This window comes from Giraffa tippelskirchi, chromosome 2, assembly GCF_054371585.1.
Source record: "Giraffa tippelskirchi isolate mGirTip1 chromosome 2, T2T-mGirTip1v1.2.pri, whole genome shotgun sequence".
NCBI lineage: Eukaryota > Metazoa > Chordata > Mammalia > Artiodactyla > Giraffidae > Giraffa > Giraffa tippelskirchi.
In genome coordinates this window covers 34,909,807-34,928,154 of record NC_137276.1, presented here as the reverse complement: position 1 = coordinate 34,928,154, position 18,348 = coordinate 34,909,807, and the positions used below count along the sequence as shown (strand labels likewise).

The 18,348-nt window shown below is 40.2% G+C and overlaps 1 protein-coding gene across 4 annotated transcripts in view; it reads left to right on the top strand.

The window, feature by feature from the left end:
* Positions 1-595: 595 nt before the first annotated feature.
* The window catches only part of LGI1 (leucine rich glioma inactivated 1), a 37,670-nt gene continuing 19,917 nt past the window's right edge, over positions 596-18,348 (top strand). For 2 of the 4 annotated variants that reach the window (XM_081553746.1, XM_081553767.1), the window contains exons 1-2: positions 933-1,431; positions 1,835-1,906. In XM_081553746.1, coding sequence (XP_081409872.1) covers positions 1,217-1,431; positions 1,835-1,906 — 287 coding nt within the window. In that variant the 5' untranslated portion in view covers positions 933-1,216. Of the gene's footprint in view, positions 1,432-1,834; positions 1,907-18,348 lie in introns of all 4 variants that reach the window. The other 2 variants (XM_081553757.1, XM_081553735.1) reach the window with 2 other exon arrangements.

The window sequence follows — 18,348 nt, the reverse complement described above, 5'->3', positions numbered from 1 at the left end:
TTCCTTAGCCTAAGTGCCTCCCCGGGCACATAGATAATACCTCCCTGCCCCAGAGCCTGGGCTCTTGTTTAAATGAATTTCCTTCTCCAAGGGTGCATCCTCTTTCTCATCACGTGGGACAGTGGCATCCTATCATTTGGATTTAATGTTTGTAATAAATAAGGAACATCTGTACTGTCACGCCCATTGTACAGATCCAGAGACACCATCAGCTAGTTCACAGCAGAATTGGACCCTCAAAAGCCAGGTCTCTGGCTCGTAGGCTGGCATTTTCCCCACCCTGTCTCAGCCTCCCAGGCTCAGCCAGACCTTTTCCAGAGCCCCGGAAGCCCAAGTCGGCTGCCTCCTGCTGGCAGGGTCTTCCTTCCAGGCTTCTGGTTCTAGTGCTGAAGAAGGGAGAGTGTGAGAGGTGAGGAGAGGGGGTTAGACACAGAGGCAGTCAGTGCTTCCGTCTTCCTCCCTCACACGGGAGGAGGGAATGTCTCACACGTGGGGGAGGGTGGATTATGAAAATCAATAATTTATGACAGTGAAGTGTCAGAAAAGTATTTACTCACATTCGTTCCCTGAAAGTCACATTCTCCATGTGTTGTTTGTCTTTCAGCGATGGCATCAGTCAGGTGGACGCAGCAAGAAATACCAAGGTTTTTAGCCAAAGGTTGCAGAGGGAGAGTTTCATTTCACTTCATTTTTCCAGCCAGGGCTGGCTCCGAAGCTGGTTTTTCTTACTAGGTTGTTTGCCACACGGAAAAGCAAATTCCCAGAGGTTTCCGAGATTGCTGAGATCCCAGGCAAGATGACTGCTCCCACCCACCCGCCCACCCACCCACTAATAAGACATAATGCCGTCCTATTTTTGGTAACAATTAAAGGGCCTCCCGGTGCAAGCAGAAAGCTGTTTATTCTCTGTTACATCACTTCGCTTTGCCTTCGAAGGCTGGTCTGTGCTCTGTGTTTTCGTGGTGATGCAAGTCTGCTCTCTCCTCCAGCCGTTGGGTCCCTCCCATCTCGCAGCACCTCACAGGTCTCTTCCCCAGCAGTGCCTCGCTGGAGCCAGGAGCGGCTCACGAATCAGCTGCAGGTCCCTGTTTTGAAAAGCAGAGAGACAGAGGCAAAGGAAAAGGGTGGACTCTTATGTGACCTGATCTTAGAGCAAGACAATCACCATCTGAATTCCAGAAGCCCTGTTCATGTTTGGGGATATTTTTTCGACTGCATGGAATCAGAGAGAAGCCAAAGGATGGGAAATGCCTGCATCCCCCTGAAAAGAATTGCTTATTGCCTATGTCTCTTATCTGCGCTTCTGCTGACTGAGGGGAAGAAACCAGCAAAGCCAAAATGCCCTGCCGTGTGTACTTGTACCAAAGATAATGCCTTATGTGAGAATGCCAGATCCATTCCACGCACCGTTCCTCCTGACGTTATCTCATTGTAAGGCCCGTAAGCATTTTGATATCTAATTTACGATTTAAAAATTCCAGCCGATGTATTTGGGGCTTTGTATGTATTGGTAAAAGGGCATGGGGAGAGAGATTCCTCTTGCATGCCTGGCCGTTTGACAGAGCTAACATTTTGCTGCATTTAGAAATTTTGATTCTTATTAGCTGTTACAGAACATGCTTAGATATCTTCCACTCCCCGAACATTATTATGAGAAACCTGCAGCAGATTCATGTCTCCTACTTCAGCTGGCAAGGCACAGTATCATACTTCATAAAATAGTGTCAAATAGTGACTGTTTTGCTAAACCGGATTAACATAAGGTTTGTTCTGTGTTCTGTGTGTGTGTGTGTCTCTTTGTGTGTGTCTGTTGTTTTGTTTTGTTTTCTTTCAGATCCTTTGTGAGATCTGGTTTTACTGAAATCTCCGAAGGGAGTTTTTTATTCACACCATCGCTGCAGCTCTTGTGAGAAATATTTATATCATGACTATTTTTAATATAGCATATATTTAGATAAGCCCTCTAGTAAAATGATCTCAATATTAATTTTGTCAAACGTGACTATATTTCTGGGGAGGAAAAGAATTATCAGTAAAGTGAGAGGTAGATGGGCTTGTTTGCGACCTGACACCAACGGTGCAGGTTGATGCTTGCAATGGTAGATTTGCTAACCTGTAATGCCAGCTACTTTCATGGCTATTTGTGAAGTTGTTGGAATGTTGTAACAGTGATCCTCACTTCATTCTCCCCTTTTACTTTCATTTTTGACTTGGGAACTTTGGTTATTTTACCCTGGAGTTTCTGAATTAGTCAATACAGAACCCAGCATAACATATGCGCTCAAGATGTTGTCCTGGGGGACCTGCGGCAGGCTGCTACTCTGTATGATTTACCATGTGGGGAAGAAAAATCTCAGTTCTTTCTAGGTAATTCCTTAAAATATTCATTCTTGAGTGACTGCTTTCTAATCTCACCTGATTTATAACTCGTCTCCTTATAAGGAGGGAAAGAAAATATTAATATAGGATAGTGCAAAGGATTAGTCTTTACTATGTGTTTTGAGATAGCCATGAGGGAACCACATATTCAATCTATGTCTGAAAAGAGTCAAAAAATAATATTTGATTAAGAAATCAGATCTTTCCGCAGGCATAATGTAACATGGATAACTTGTTCGCATATGTAGTGTCTGGCAGTTGGAGTGCTAGTTCTCAGAGCAGGACCGCACAGGGCACAGGAGGTCCCCTGCTGCTCAGGTGTCAGGCCACAGACTGGCTTGTCGTTACCGGTTCCAGGGGGGGAATCAGCCAATTGTCCATCAACTGAGTTGTGGTTATCTTAACTGTATGATCCAGGACTCAAGTTTTTTTTGCTTGTTTGTTTTAGGGCTTTTGTTTTCTTACCTTACTTGGCCATTTTGGCTATGTGAAGTTTTACATACAGAGAGGCAAATAGCATGGATTTGAAATGAGAGAGACCTGTATGTAAATCTCACTCCACCACTCCCTAGAAGCTAGACATGTAATTGTGTGCAACTGACTAAATCTCTCTGAGCCTCAGTCTTCTCATCTGTAAAATGGAGGTGATGACACTTTGAAAGGTTGTTATCAGAAATAAATGAGATTTAAGTAGATAAAATGCTTGGCATAGGATATGATAAGTGGTTACACATTTTATAAATGGTAGGGTTTTAACTTTTTACATGAAGCTAAAAAAGCTAGAAAAATCACTGAATCTATTGTTTTGTCTATATGAAATCCCCAAACTGATTTGACTGTTCCATTTTGCAAACCTGATCAAGTGTTTTGACATTATGTAATAATGTTGACTAATGTCCTTCTTCTAGCTAATGTCTTTGAATGATTAACAACTGAGTAGAATATTCCTAAGTGATTTATCTGTTTGACTGACAGCTAATAGTTGATTAGAGCAATGAACAAATTAGTTTGTTTAGTACATCAAACAAATTCAAAAAAGAGGCAAAGTCGTCAATGCTGGGATCCTTTCATAGGATAAGAATTGGTTGATTGTGAGAAAGTGATCAACTGTGACTATGTTATTTGTCAAATACATAAATGGCTCATTTTAAAAGCATCCTTTTGATGGACTAAGGCACTTCTCTCTCCTCAGGATAATTAAATAGATCAGTCCTTAAAATTCAAGAAGTGTCATTTGACTTAACAACATTGGACGGTTGTTATGTGACATAGAACACCTGGATTGATCAACCTCATCAGTTAGCATCTCTCCACTTTGTTTCCGCTGGGTGGACCCAGCCTCAGCAAGCACAGATGCTGGACAATGTTATAGAAATAGTTACCGGCTGCTGCAGGGTAATGTGATTACACGTATTTAGAATCACAGAGGGAAGCCAAGGAACTGGTTTTTAAATAGCCCGCACCGAGTGTGTGTGCCATGCCCCTGCGTTCCATGCTCTGAGTTCCTATGGAACATTCCAACCCTTATTTCTAAAAGCAGTTCAGGTTTCAGAAATAACAAAAGGGCAAGTAAATCTTACCCTGGATGTCCTTACTTAACTCACATTGGCTAAACTCAACATGGCAGGGGTCAAAGTTTGTCTCTAATCTCCAGGATTCTGTTTCCTAAAGATTTTGCTTCCCATTCTTCCTGTCCAATATTCTCTGTTTCCTCCTGTCCTTGGGAAAAGGTCTAATAAGTGCAGTTTCAGAGGAGGAAGTAAATGAAGAGGCTCCAAGTATGAATAATGCCATAATTGTAACAGTGGTGGGAATGCATGCTTCACAGACATAAAGAGTTCTTCTGTGGGACAGGGCCATCCAGTACCCTGAAAAGTCCCCACTGGAACATGAAGACCCAGGGGTCTGATTTGCCTTTGTATGACCTTTGCCATCAGACCAGATCTGGATCACACCAGCCATTGCTTGGGGTTTGCAATGGATTCTAATAGCATTTGTGACCATGGATTACCAAATAGACCTGTCATAGTTTGTGAAGAGACAAGCTTCTGAATCAATTTTGCTCCATTGATGTCCAAAGGCAGTTGGTTTCTTGCTCAGTTGTGGAAAAAGGAAAAGAAAATACCCATTCCCATCACCCACTCTAAAAATCTGATAATTTCATTATGGCCCCAAATGCTTTTTCAGACCTTCTGCAGAAGTCATGATGAAAAGTACTTTGTGAAATGTCAGCCTGGGGTACTGAGGGAAACAGACGCAATGCCTCCTTAAGTTACCTGTTCTGGGGCAGAAGATCCTGGTAGGCCGTGGCTGGCAATGTTTGTCAGAGAACAAGAAAAACAAAAGCCCACACTCTGTAGAGAGGAGAGAAAGAATAAAATTATCCAATGAAATTTCATCAGATTAATTATATGAGCCTATTTTAAAAAACACCTATGGTTTTAAACAACAGCAAAAAAAAAAAAAAAATCTTTGCCCAGCAAATGTAATTTCATTCATGTTTTCCATAGGCCTGCTGTGAAACTTAACCACTAGGAATGATTATTCATTCTAGTTTGCTTTCAGTGAGAGGGAGTGGTACTTGTAGTGAATGGAATTTATAGAAATGTGTTTTCACACTGGACAGCCCTGTTCTTCTCAACCACAGACTAAAATCCCCAATGATATGGGCTCATTACAGAAGCAAAATTCAAATTTAAAAGTATAAAATGTGAACACATTGCCATTTGTTCATAAAATTTTTAATAAACTAAAGCTATCTAATAGAACTCTTCAGAGAGTTCTATTTGTAGGGTTTCGTTAGTATCACGCATACACACAAAATCTTTATATAAGAATTCAGGGTAGCTGGAAAAATTTCTATTTATTCCAATGAGATCTGATCTTGTTTGAAGCAATAGAACTGATCCCTCAGCGGGGGGGGGGGGGATATCATCATTTCTTTTATTAATCCACAGTCAACACATAAATATATAGTTCATAAGAAATCAAAAGCCAAAAAATCGAGAAGTAAACAGCATGAACAAGACAAATAATAAGTCCATCCTTACTATAATTTTATCAGTTAGTTCTTCAAAATATTATTTGTCCAGGGAAAAATATCCATAGCCTATATCACCTTCACAGTGATTGGCCTCTTTATCTATTCCTCTTTACACGACAAGAGTTAAGAAACATTTTGTGACCTTCAATGACTACTCAAGCCAAACCTATCAGCTAAGAGGGCTTCTAGAGGAATTACTGCTTGTGGATGAGTATGTTTTGGTTTGTGCCCAGGTAATGGCCTACAATGGACTGAGAAGTAAAAATTTCAATCATCTGGGCTGTTTTGTCTACAATCTGACCAGTGACCTATAGCTCTGATTTTTAACTTCTTAATGAATTGTTGTGATTGTGCACACAGCCCTGTATAACAAATGTTTTCTCTGAAAGTGTATTTCATCCTCTCAATTATTCGACTAGGAAAGTTAGGAGTTACCTCTTCAGGTCCACTTTCAACAGGAAAAGCCCCCCTCAAACAGCATAAGAATCTGCCATCTCCTCTTGACCCCAGGACCATGATCCTAACTGAGGCTACAGTCAGTGTTCCACAGGCTGATGGGGGAGGTTTTACATTGGTCCCCCTGCTTCTGGGCCCCATTCCTTCCCACCTCCATCAGCATTACCTTACTGGAGTGCAGATCTCATCCTGATACCCTCACGCTTGGAAGTCTTTAATGGTTCCCTAGAAACAGAGAAACATCTGAACATCTGAGTTGGTATTAATAGAATTTGGCTATTTGTCTAGGGTCATCTCTCATAGTAGCAATAGCACACACACACATGTGCACACACACACATGTGCATACACACACACACACACACCACAAGCTCCATGCATGCCAGCCTGAAGTATCTCATTCCTAACCTCTATTTTCTCAAGTTCTATATATTTTTCTGATGTTTCTAATTTTTCCCATCATTTTTAGAGCTATTAGTATCTGCCCTTGTCTCTAACAGAGAGTTCTCAATAGCCATGGTCCTAGAAAGGGTGTTATAAGCTTAGATTAAGATTTTGCTTATTATATATTTGTTGAATTCAATTTATATTTTCATAGATTTTATACTAGAGACTTCTGTCTTCCTATCGTAGTTTCAGTCATGTTCACACTTCGTTTTGTTTGATATACTCAATCAGATTTCACGCAAGCCAGTAGTGTGGAGGTCTGGAATGTAGGCTGAACCAAAAGGAAGTGTGAAGGGGTATTTGCTCATGACCTGATGATGTCAAACTTCTTCAACAGATGTTTCCAGTGAGCCAGAACTTAAAAGGCAAAGCATCCAGAATCTTTCTTTAGACCCACTGCCTGGATCCCTCCCTCTGACTTCCTCTAGGTCTTTGACAAGCACAGACTCTTATTTGCCACCCCGGTTGTCTCTCAGGTTTGACTAGCCTCTCTCCTGTAAAAGGTCAAACCCCCTTTTATCCGGTCTGACAGGACATCCAAAGAAAGATGCTGATTAAGCATTATTAAGATGGAAACCAAATTTGTGAACACAAAGATAGTTTCCTTTTTATTTACAGTGGCTTAGCTAAAACAAGTGTTTATTCATTGTATAGCTGCAAGCAGTAACAAAATGAAAGCAGAAGCCTCCCATTTCAGCAAAAACTTTTTGGAATTCTACTGTGCAGCAGGCACAGCACTGGGCTTTGTGGGAGACACACAGATGAGTGACAGCTCTCCCTCCCTGCTTTGACATGGCAGCTCCAAGTGGAGGTGAGCCCTAAAGAGGTAAACTCTATTTTGCCTGTATCCAAAGGTATGATAAAGTGGTCTTGATAAGCTCTCTCATTTTGTTCAAAATGATACTCAGTTGATTGGTGATGATGGTGACTCTTGCCCATTGTTGAGCTTATGGCTGATAGAGGCTACACTACCTGCATCTATTAATACAAGTGGGCAATAACCATAGTACCTGTTGTACAGGATTATAGTCAGGATTAAATGAAATAATACACGTAAAGCACTTGGAAAAGTTCCTGTAACTCAATAAACATTAGCTTTTATTATTTGTTCTGAAAATCACTTTAATTTGAATGACCATAACATCAGATTAGCATCTGATTGTATAGGCTGGGTTTGCCAATGATGTTAGCTTTAAAATTTCATTGTTCTACACATAGGTCTGCATCAGAACTTGCTACGAAATCTTTCTTCAAATACTTCTCGCAAGAAAGGTGAACTATTTACCTTTCCGAGGATGGGAGGGGAAAGAGGAAGCAGAACCCTCTCACTCATGAAGAAAACAACCGGCACCATATTTTGTAAACGTGTCAGGTTTTATTAAAAATAATTAACACTGGCCAGTCTTAAGATGAGTAGTTTCTGTGATAAGATGGAGAGAAACCTGAAGTAGAGATCAGGACATATGGTGTTGAAATCCAGTTCAGACAATAATGGACTATGTGACCAAGTATCCCTGGATTTCAGATTTTCTATGTATAAAATACCAGAGATAGATTAAAACATGGTTCTCAAACTCAAATGCCCAATGGGGGTTGGGATGATAAGGTAAATGAAAGAAACAGTTGAGTATAAGACAATAGGGAGTGGTAGTGACTGGGGTAAACCAGAGAAGACATGTCATACCTAAAAATGAATCTTCAGTTCCAACTGATTATTGCTGATGAGAATGTGCTACATGAAGATGGGTCATATTTTTTTAATTTTCAGAAGAAGGCAGAAATCTGGAGGCAGATTTTTAAACAGAATGAAGACCAAACAAAACACACATAACTGGCATTTTTCAGACCTTCATGTTCAATTAACTTAGGTTTCTTTCTGCTTAAAAATGCTATTGTATTCTGTTCTACCAACAGGGTACTTTAACATAATACAGAAAATGGCCTTGTTAAGGAAATGTACAAAATTTATTGTATCAGTTCTAACAAACCAGTAAATTAGATTGTTTCATGAAAGAGCCTCACATTATGAAATTGGCTATTATAAAATTATTAGTAGAATGATAACGTAGTTCCCAATTTCCCAAGCAGGTCCATTGGGACTTTATCAGGACCTCCCATGGTGGCTGATGATAAAACACTATTTCAATAGCCCTCTCACAGGGCAAGGACTGGAAAGGAATTGTTGAGGCCATTTAAATGAATGCAATTAAAAAGCAATGAGCCTTTATGGGGGACTTGCCTGGTGGTCCAGTGGTTAAGACCTCACCTTCCAATGCAGGGCGTGCAGGTTCTATCCCTGGTTGGGGAGCTAAGATCCCACGTGCATCTTACGGGATAAAACCAAAACATAAAACAGAAGCAAACTGTAATAAATTCAGTAAAGATGCTAAAAATGGTCCACATAAAAGAAAATCTTAAAAAAACATTTAAAAAATAAACAGACTAGAATTTATATATACAAGTAACTCTTGACTTTTAGATAATTCCTTATGGGAGATCAGAGATTCTTCCTAACTTTGCTTCTATAGCTAAACATTTCTAGATCTTTGAGAATTGTCTTCATTGCCAGTTTACAAGTCATACAGTAAAATCAGGCAAAGTTTTGTTAGGGGACATTTGTCACTTGTATTGCTTGCTGCTAAGCACTTTATCTGTCTCATTTTTTATTCATTATCACAGTAACCCTGTGAGGAAGTATGATTATGTCCATTTTGCAGATGAAGCACTGAGTCCTAGAAGAGTTAGGTAGCCTCTGTGATGTCACACCCCTCATAAGAGGTAAAGTCGGAGTTTAAACCCACATCCTCACTTTTAACTACATCTGTCTACTTCCTCTTGAACATGAATAACTGGGCTTAACTTTGCACAGTTTTGTTCCCCAAATCAAACGCCCTCTCAGAGGGTCAACCTTTGCCATTAATGAGGATATTCGGAGGACTGTGTCCTGATCCCCGGAGACAATCACTGAAAAAGAGTTTCAAAAGCCCTTTGAAAGGGTGGCGGCATTGCTGGCAAGAACATCTAGTATCCCCAGGATTCAGCTCTCATTGGTATGTGTAGGCTCTAGTCTCCCAGCTTTAAAAAAGAGAGGGACAGAGACACAGAAAAGGGTAAATGACAAAGAACTTATATACTTGAAAGTTATACCTTAGACCAATGTTTTCTCATCTTGTGTCCTGTGGAACACGTGTCCTGAAATAAAAAAAAAAAGAGTTCTGTGCTCAAATAAATTTGGGAAACTGCCCATTCTATTCATGCTTGGCTACTCACAATGTACCTTGGCTTAGGAAACCTCTGGAATTTCTTTTTGTTGTTTTCCTTTTCTTAACCTCCAATAGGATACTGGGAATCTACACCTTTGGTGTTCATTTTATTTATTAACTTAATTATGAATACCTTACCTTGCTCTCCAGAGGCTTGCTAGCAAAGCTTAGGCAGGTAGAAAGAATCTCATTTTAAAGGATACATTAAACCATCTGTCTCCATGTAAGGAGTGACTCAGACAGCTTTGTTAGTGTGGATTCATTGAGTGTGATTATCTTTGAATGTGCCTCACTGCCAGGCTCTCCACCTGATAAGCAGCGTGTGTGGCACACATGGCTTCTTTTGGGGACCTCCCAGTGGATGTTCTATCTTTCAGAGTAAGTGCATTATTACTTGCAGCCTGTTCAACAGGAAAAAGCCCCGTAAGCTTGAATTTATGCTCTCACTATTTTTGTTTTAAGAGGGCTTCCTCAAGCTATTTCTCAGATGGCTAATCCAGCATTTTCCTGGGTATATTCATTGTACGTAAAACTCAATGATAAAAGGGTCCCATTATCAATAAGATAGGGAAACTGTGTATTTAAATCCCTTTTGAAGAGTCTCAGTTTACTTACAGATAGTAAGATTCCTGTAATTGGGAACCTCAGTTAACTTCACTTACCCAATTTACATGAATTTGTTTGAGTTTTTCCTCTCTTCCTGTTCATGTAAAACCTCCCAATCGCATGAAGGCCTTGTGTTCCAGGGCCTGCGCTCTGTGAACTACAACGCAAGGCTAACCTAGATTTGTAGCAGATCTGGGATCTGATGGGACTAAAAAGAGGAAGCAAAGCCTTGCCCCTGATCATTACCAGTCAGGGGAGATCATGACTGAGCACAGAATCCCAGCTCTGCCAGTTACAAGCTTCAAAGTACTTTACCTTCACACCTCAGGTTTCTTTGTATTTTAGATGGAGACTATAAAGCCTACATTATAGTGTTCACTGGAGGATTTAAATGAGTTCCTAGATAGCAATCTGATAAAGATGAGGTTTGGCATATAACAGGCTTTAAATAAAATTGAAGTCCCTTCTTTGTTTTTTAGGAGCAGGGAAATACAGACCAAATATATAAGCTACATCAGGAGGGTGGGCTGTGACTAGTTTTGCCATCTCCTAGAAAGGAAAACTTTTGATTATTCTGGGGTGAGAGGTAATGAACTATAAAACCAAAGGGGTGGGTCTATGCTCAAATCAAATCCATGCTCAAATGTGCAGGCCAAGAATATTCCCCCAGGGAATCCTTGCAAATCTAAAATCTACATTTTAATCCTGGCCCTGCTGCTGTCAAAAGTTGTGACCTTGAGTAAGTCACTCACTTTGTGGTCCTTGCTTTCCTCACTTGTAAACCGAGGAATTGAATCGCATATCTCTCTAGGCTGTCCCCCGACCTCAGATTTACATGGAGCAAAATTAAGGTTATTTTCCATCAATCCAGATAGAAGAGGTCTACCTAAGGGTCCTCTGAGTTACACTGAAAATGTTTTCAAGGATGAGAGTCAAAAAGAACATAACGTGCTCATATGTGATGTTTCCCATTTTAATGCTTTCCTATTTAAGAGCCTATTTTAATATATTCAAATGTAAAATTATTCACGTGGCACATGCACTTAGAATGTGTGCATTCAACTGAAGTGAATCATCAGCCTGTTATTAATTATCATTCAACCACCCCTGTTCTTTTGAATAAAGGAGAATGTTAGTAACAACTAGAAGGTATGAATCATTTAAGCAGAGGCAGTTCTAAAAAGTTGGCCAGCCCTTCCAGCTGCGCCCTCAAATCTCTAACAACTGTAACGTGTGCATCTTGCTCTCTCATTTACATGTATATGCACATATAAACATCAGGCACATATATGTACACAAAGTGTGCTTGCACACACTGCCCATGGCTGCCTAATTCCCTAGATGAGGGTCATAACAGTTCTCTTAGGCAGATGATAGTCTCACTGGACCTCAGTTTTCCTCTCCGTGTAACTAATGTTCTTCACTAGATCTAACAGCTCTTCCAGCTCTGATATTTTATGTCTGGGCTATTTGTTGAGATACTCTTGGCAGAAGCATTGAAGAGATGCTCTTAGATATTATCTCACATAATTCTCAGAATCTTCCAGGAAGTCTTTTTGTTATTACCACTCCTCTTTTAATGGATGAAGAAATAGATTTACCTGCTTGATGTATCATGTACATAATAAAAGTGGCAGCGACAAGCTTAGAAACCAGATTCTCTATTCTGTATCTAATCAATGCCATCTCTAAGCGATAGCTTGAGGCTGGCTGCTCACTCTTCTTCATCCAGAGTAGCCCTTACAGAGCGGGAATTGTATGGGAAAGCCCCCTAAAGCATCCTCCCTCCACAGTCGAAAGAATCTGCTTTGAGCTGTAAGACAAGATGCAGACCACTTGTGGCCAATGTCAGTTCTGATGGGAGTTAAGATGTCACAGGTGATTAAAGGGAGTCTGAAGAAATGTCATTAGAGCCAGGGGGCCAGTCTGGCTTGAGACAAGGGGAGATTTTCCCAGCAAGGTTACTCCTCCCATTCAACCATCTGCAGACCTGCCTACCCAAGACTCCCACTCCTCATGCAGAGCCCATGCCTATTCCTCCGTGAACGAAGCCTGCAGCTCTACAAGCCCAGATTCACACATCTTTCTGGTTATCTGGTTCAGATCCCTCATTTGACAACATAGAGAGCAGAAGTGATGTGCTCAAGGCCACATGGAGGATTTATGGCCAAGTGGGAATTAAGACTCAGGCTTTGTGATTCCCTCTTCAGGGTGCTCCTTCTCTGGTCCCTGGAAGAGGTGTGAAGCTAGGGCAGGAAACTGCTTCAGCAGCCCTTCAGTCTTGGCATCAACACATGTGCCTGCCCAATCATTTCATTCTTGCGGACCACAAGCTGGACATTGGGCAGCCTCAGCCCTGACCTCCTTCTAATGTAGTTAGATCCTCATTCTGTGATCTTCTGCTTCTTCCTTTTCTCCTCTACTGCTGACCTCAGCACACCAAGCTGCATGCTAACCCTAGCACACACTTCTCTGCTCCTTTTGAATGAAGTGCTGCTGATACTAGCTTTTCAACCAAGAACCTCCTAATAACCTGATGGCCTTGGTGTTCATTTATTGCTTATAGAGAGATGTGACCCACCCCTACAGACAGGTGAATGCAAGTAGTCAGAAGAGAAACTGGAGCTCAGGGTTAGCAGGCATTTTACAGGTCTCATCCTCCTTGGTCCTAGTGCAGTGTTAATTTTAACTCATGAAAACATTTTTTAAATATCATCAACAGGGAATTTTGAGAATATTATTCTAAATACTTGTTGAAATCAAATATGCAATTTTAAGAGACTACCTGTTAAAACTTACTGGATTCTCTACATAGAGGCAAAGTCATATTTCTAAATACTTTCATTTTAAATTAGAAAGAATAAAAATTATGAATTGAGCATGCAACAATACATATTCTAAGCAACTCAAAAGAAAATAAATAATTAGCATATAAAATAATAAATTAGGAAACAGTAGGAATAGTAAGTAAATTCAAGATTTCATCTTTGGAAAAACTGTATAAAATAGCAGATTTTTGAAGGAAGTAATATGTACATTCTGTCTATCAGATCTAGTCCCTTAAATCTATTTCTCACTTCCACTGTGTGGATCACAATAAGCTGTGGAAAATTCTGAAAGAGATGGGAATACAGACCACCTGACCTACCTCTTGAGAAATCTGTATGTAGCTTCCCTGGTCCCTAGAAGCAACAGTTAGAACTGGACATGGAACAACAGACTGGTTCCAAATAGGGAAAGGAGTACGTCAAGGCTGTATATTGTCAAACTGCTTATTTAACTTATCTGCAGAGTACATCATGAGAAATGCTGGGCTGGATGAAGCACAAGCTGGAATCAAGACTGCAGGGAGAAATACCAATAACCTCAGAAATGCAGATGACACCACCCTTATGGCAGAAAGGGAAGAAGACCTAAAGAGCCTCTTGATGAAAGTGAAGGAGGAGAGTGAAAAAGTCGGCTTAAAGCTCAACATTCAGAAAACTAAGATCATGGCATCTGGTCCCATCACTTCATGGGAAATAGATGGAGAAACAATGGGAACAGTGGCTGACTATTTTTCTGGGCTCCAAAATCACTGCAGATGGTGATTGCAGCCATGAATTTAAAAGATGCTTACTCCTTGGAAGGAAAGTTATGACCAACCTAGACAGCATATTAAAAAGCAGAGACATTACTTTGCCAATAAAGGTCCACCTCGTCAAGGCTATGGTTTTTCCAGTAGTCATGTATGGATGTAAGAGTTGGACTATAAAGAAAGCTGAGCACAGAAGAATTGATGCTTTTGAACTGTGGTGTTGGAGAAGACTCTTGAGAGTCCCTTGGACTGCAGGGAGATCCAACCAGTCCATCCTAAAGGAGATCAGTCCTGAGTGTTCATTGGAAGGACTGATGTTGAAGCTGAAACTCTAATACTTTGGCCACCTCATGCGAAGAGTTGACTCATTGGAAAAGACCCTAATGCTGGGAAGGATTGGGGGCGGGAAGAGAAGGGGACTACAGAGGATGAGATGGCTGGATGGCATCATTGACTCAGTAGAGATGAGTTTGAGTGAACTCCAGGAGTTGGTGATGGTCAGGAAAGCCTGGCATGCTGTGGTCCATGGGGTCGCGAAGAGTCAGACATGACTGAGTGACTGAACTGACTGAACTGAATATGTACACACAAGTGGGAAGGGCATTAATTATTCAACGACAGGCTTTGGCAAATTTGAGTAAATATCTAGGAAGGAACCAAGGCAGTGTCTTACCTTACATCACAGATAAAAGCAAGCTCTAAATAAATTAGAGTAAAAAAAGAAAAGTTATAGAGGGAGCGGTAAGTAATATATCATTAATATCAAGGTAGGAAGAAACATTTTAAGAATTACAGCAAAGAAAGAATATGTAATAGATGTTGATATATTTTGTTAGAAATGTAAAATGTCTGTATGCTAAAAATCATGATTCAAAAGGCAAATCATAATCAGTAGGGAAACATTCAGCATCAGATAAGAAAGGAAAAGAATAGGTAATATCCTTAATTAATAAAAAGTGCTTAGAAAGCAACAAAAATGGTCAAAGGATCTGATTTCATAGAAAAAGAAACAAAAGTGATGATACTAACTATTGGTAAAGTGAAGTCATTCAGTCGTGTCCGACTCTTAGCGACCCCATGGACTGTAGCCTACCAGGCTCCTCCGTCCATGGAATTTTCCAGGCAAGAGTACTGGAGTGGGGTGCCATTGCCTTCTCTTATTGGTAAGGATGTGATAAATAGGCATTTCTATATTCAGAATTGAATATGTAGTGTGATACAAGTTATAGAGACATAAAAACAATGTACAATCCAATAATGCTACCTTAAAAAATTTATCCTAAGTTTTCTCTAAGGAAAGAATTAGGGATATGGAAAAATACTTGCACGTGAGAGTAGTCATGGTAGTGTTTATAACAGTGAAAATTGGAATCAACAATTAAAAAGTTAAATCCTGAAATATTTATAATACAAGACTTACTCATCTGTCAACATTTTATACTGAAAATTTGTCATAAGAAATTGTTCTTGAAAAAATAAGTACATGAAAAGGAGGACACAGAACAATAAAAATTATTATTCTAATTTTATAAATTTTATAAGTATATACGTGCATATATCATATAGATAGTATGTATACATATATCTTTGGGTAGTATGGTGACAGTCATTTTTATTGTCTTCTTTAAGCTTTTCTGAGTTTTCCAGAATTTTTACACTGAGCCTATAGGTATCCTTAAGCAGAATACAGCAAACTGAATTCATATTTTTTAAGTTCTTTTTTTTAACTTGGAGTATAACTGCTTGACAATGTTGTGGTAGTTGAGATTTTTTTAATTCTTGACTTAAAAAAACATAAGTTGACATGATCTTAATGTGACTTTTAGGATACTTATCTTGATGAATTAATTCCTTTTAAAAAAGGAATTTTAACTAAATGAGATTTCTTAAATCCACATAAGCTGAGTAGTGTTATTATAGTTGTCTGTCAGAATGTGAATGTTGTGACATTATGTGATTCAGCTCCTATACTGAGAGACCACCCAAGGTGTGGAAAGGGCAGTAGACCAGGAGTCTTGGGTCTTAGGACCTTGGTCAAAGCTTTTAACAGCCCTCTGGGCCACAGTTTCCTCCTGTCAAACAGCTATTAACACCTACTCTACCACTTTCACAGACTTGTTTCAAAGCCCCAATACAAAAATGCAGCAGCATTTTATGAAATACAGGTTATTGTGGAGGCAACAATGATGATTTAAAGAATGAGCTATTGCCTGCACAGAATTGATAGTTGATGTGTATGGTCTTAAATTTGTTTCTTGGTAAGGAAACATACCAGGTGTCACTAGTGATAAAGAATACACCTGCCGATGCAGGAGACACAAGATATGCAGGTTTGATCTCTGGGTTAGGAAGATCCCCTAGAGTAGGAAATGGCAACCCACTCCAGTATTCTTGCCTGGAAAATTCCACAGACAGAGGAGCCTGGCAGGTTACAGTCCATGGAGTTGCAAAAGAGTCAGACACAACTGAGCTATGTATGGTCTTAAATCTTTCTTGGTAAGGAAACATACATTCCCTTGGTTGCAGAGGAAAACAATCCTCCCCACCCTTCCTATACTCCCTTGTTTTCATACTGAATTCATGAGACTGATGGCTAAGATACAGAAAGGTCAAGGTACAGCCCTGTGTCCACCTCCACCAACATTCTAGGGAACATGCCTGCCTTTTCCACTTCCTAAGAAGAAAGAAAGTGTCAGAGACCTCAAATGTTCCCACAGGCCCAGGGGCAGAGGACACATCCTACGTTATTCCTGTACAAACGCACAGGATGGCTGTTTGGCAAATCTATGGGGTGAGGTCTCTGATTTGGAGCTCAGGGTAAGGAGTTTGTTCAGACAATACATTGATCCCCACCCATCCCTCCATGTGCTGCAACTGTGAGGACAGTCATCAAATCTGAGTTACGTATGGACTCTTGCTACCTGTAGTTAGGGACATGGGACAATCTACAGCATCTCTGTGTATCAGAGCTCCTGTTCCAGCCACACCTGCTACAAGGAGCAGAGGTCCCCTTGGTCGCCACAGGTATAGGAAGGCTATTGTAACTGACCAGAAAGTTGACCATATGCAGCCCTGGCTGTGTGTAAGAGACACCTGGGGAGTTTTTAAACATCCCATGCTCAGGCCACATTACAGGTACAGAATTTAACCAGATTAACCAGAATCCTTGAGGGTGAGAACACGGTAACAGTATTTATAAAGCTCTCCAGGTGATTCCAAGTGAAGCTAAGATTGAGAAGCACACAGGATCAAACACAGATCTGGGCATCTCCCTGATCCAGCCTCACACACACAGCCCTTTGTGAGGTCTCCTCTACATTCCACTCTCTTCTGAGTGCGCCCTGAACACAGTTTTCCTGCCACGGAGCTGACTCAACCCTAAGGCATCTTTCCTCCTTCAGCTCTTCTGCTGGCGGGCTCCATCTCTGTTTGTGATTCCAAATTCTCAAGAAGGGATTCATCTTTATCCCAACTCACCTTTTTGAACCTGACTAGTTGGGCCATGGGATGCTGACCGACCTCAGGATCAGCTATTCTGGATGAGAAAAGGAGTCCTTGTTCTAACAATTTAAGAAAAGGGATAGAAGTCATGAGGTATAAAACATGGCCACACTGGTCTGCCCCAGGTCTGTTGTACATCAAGATGAGGTGGGGTGACATAGTTTCCTTTAACAAGGACTATGGGATTCTTTAACATATCTGGCTCAGTAACAGATTATGATATTGAAATCAAACTTTCTACAGGAACCTATAAAAATTAAAGATGGGCATTTTACCCTCTTTATATAACAGGATCTTTTTAAGTCTTAAGTATACACAGGATAATAAAATGGATAGCCTGTTCGATCGATTATGTTTAGAATGTATGTATAAATTTACAAATCTTTGCCCATGGAGTCCTTGTCCACAGAAAATTACAATTGAATTTAGAATCCAAGGACAAGATATTCAATATTATCTTAGGCAGAGGGATTTGTTTTAGCTTTTATAAGAAAACTTTTTATTAAAATAAAATTTACATAAAGAAAAGTGTGTATATCCTAAGTGTACATCTTGAGAGTTTAAATTAAGACTTAATTTTTTAGAGCAGTTTTAGGTTCACAGCAAAATAGAAGAGAAGGCACAGAATTTCCCACAGACTCCCTACCCTGACACATGCATAGCCTCCCCTATCCCCCACATCCTCCACCATGGTAGTATCTCTATTACAACTGATGAACTTACTTGATCAGCCAGAGTCTACATTAGGGTTCAGTCTTGGTGCTGTGCATCCTATGGGTTTGGGAAAATGTATAGAGACATGTATCCATCAATACGGTATCATACAGAGTATATTCATCGCCCTAAAACTCCTCTATGCTCTATTTATCACCCCTACCACTTTCCTCATGACTTTTCATAAAGTAAACACCCTTGCAACCAGCACCCAGGTCAAGAAACCAAACATTATCATTACCCCAAAGACTTGCTCTGTGCCCTCTTCTCATCTCCAAGATGTAAATGTTTCTTAACTTCTGCCAGCATAGATTAGTTTTGCTGGGTTTTCTTCTTTATATAAGATCAATTATATAGGATGT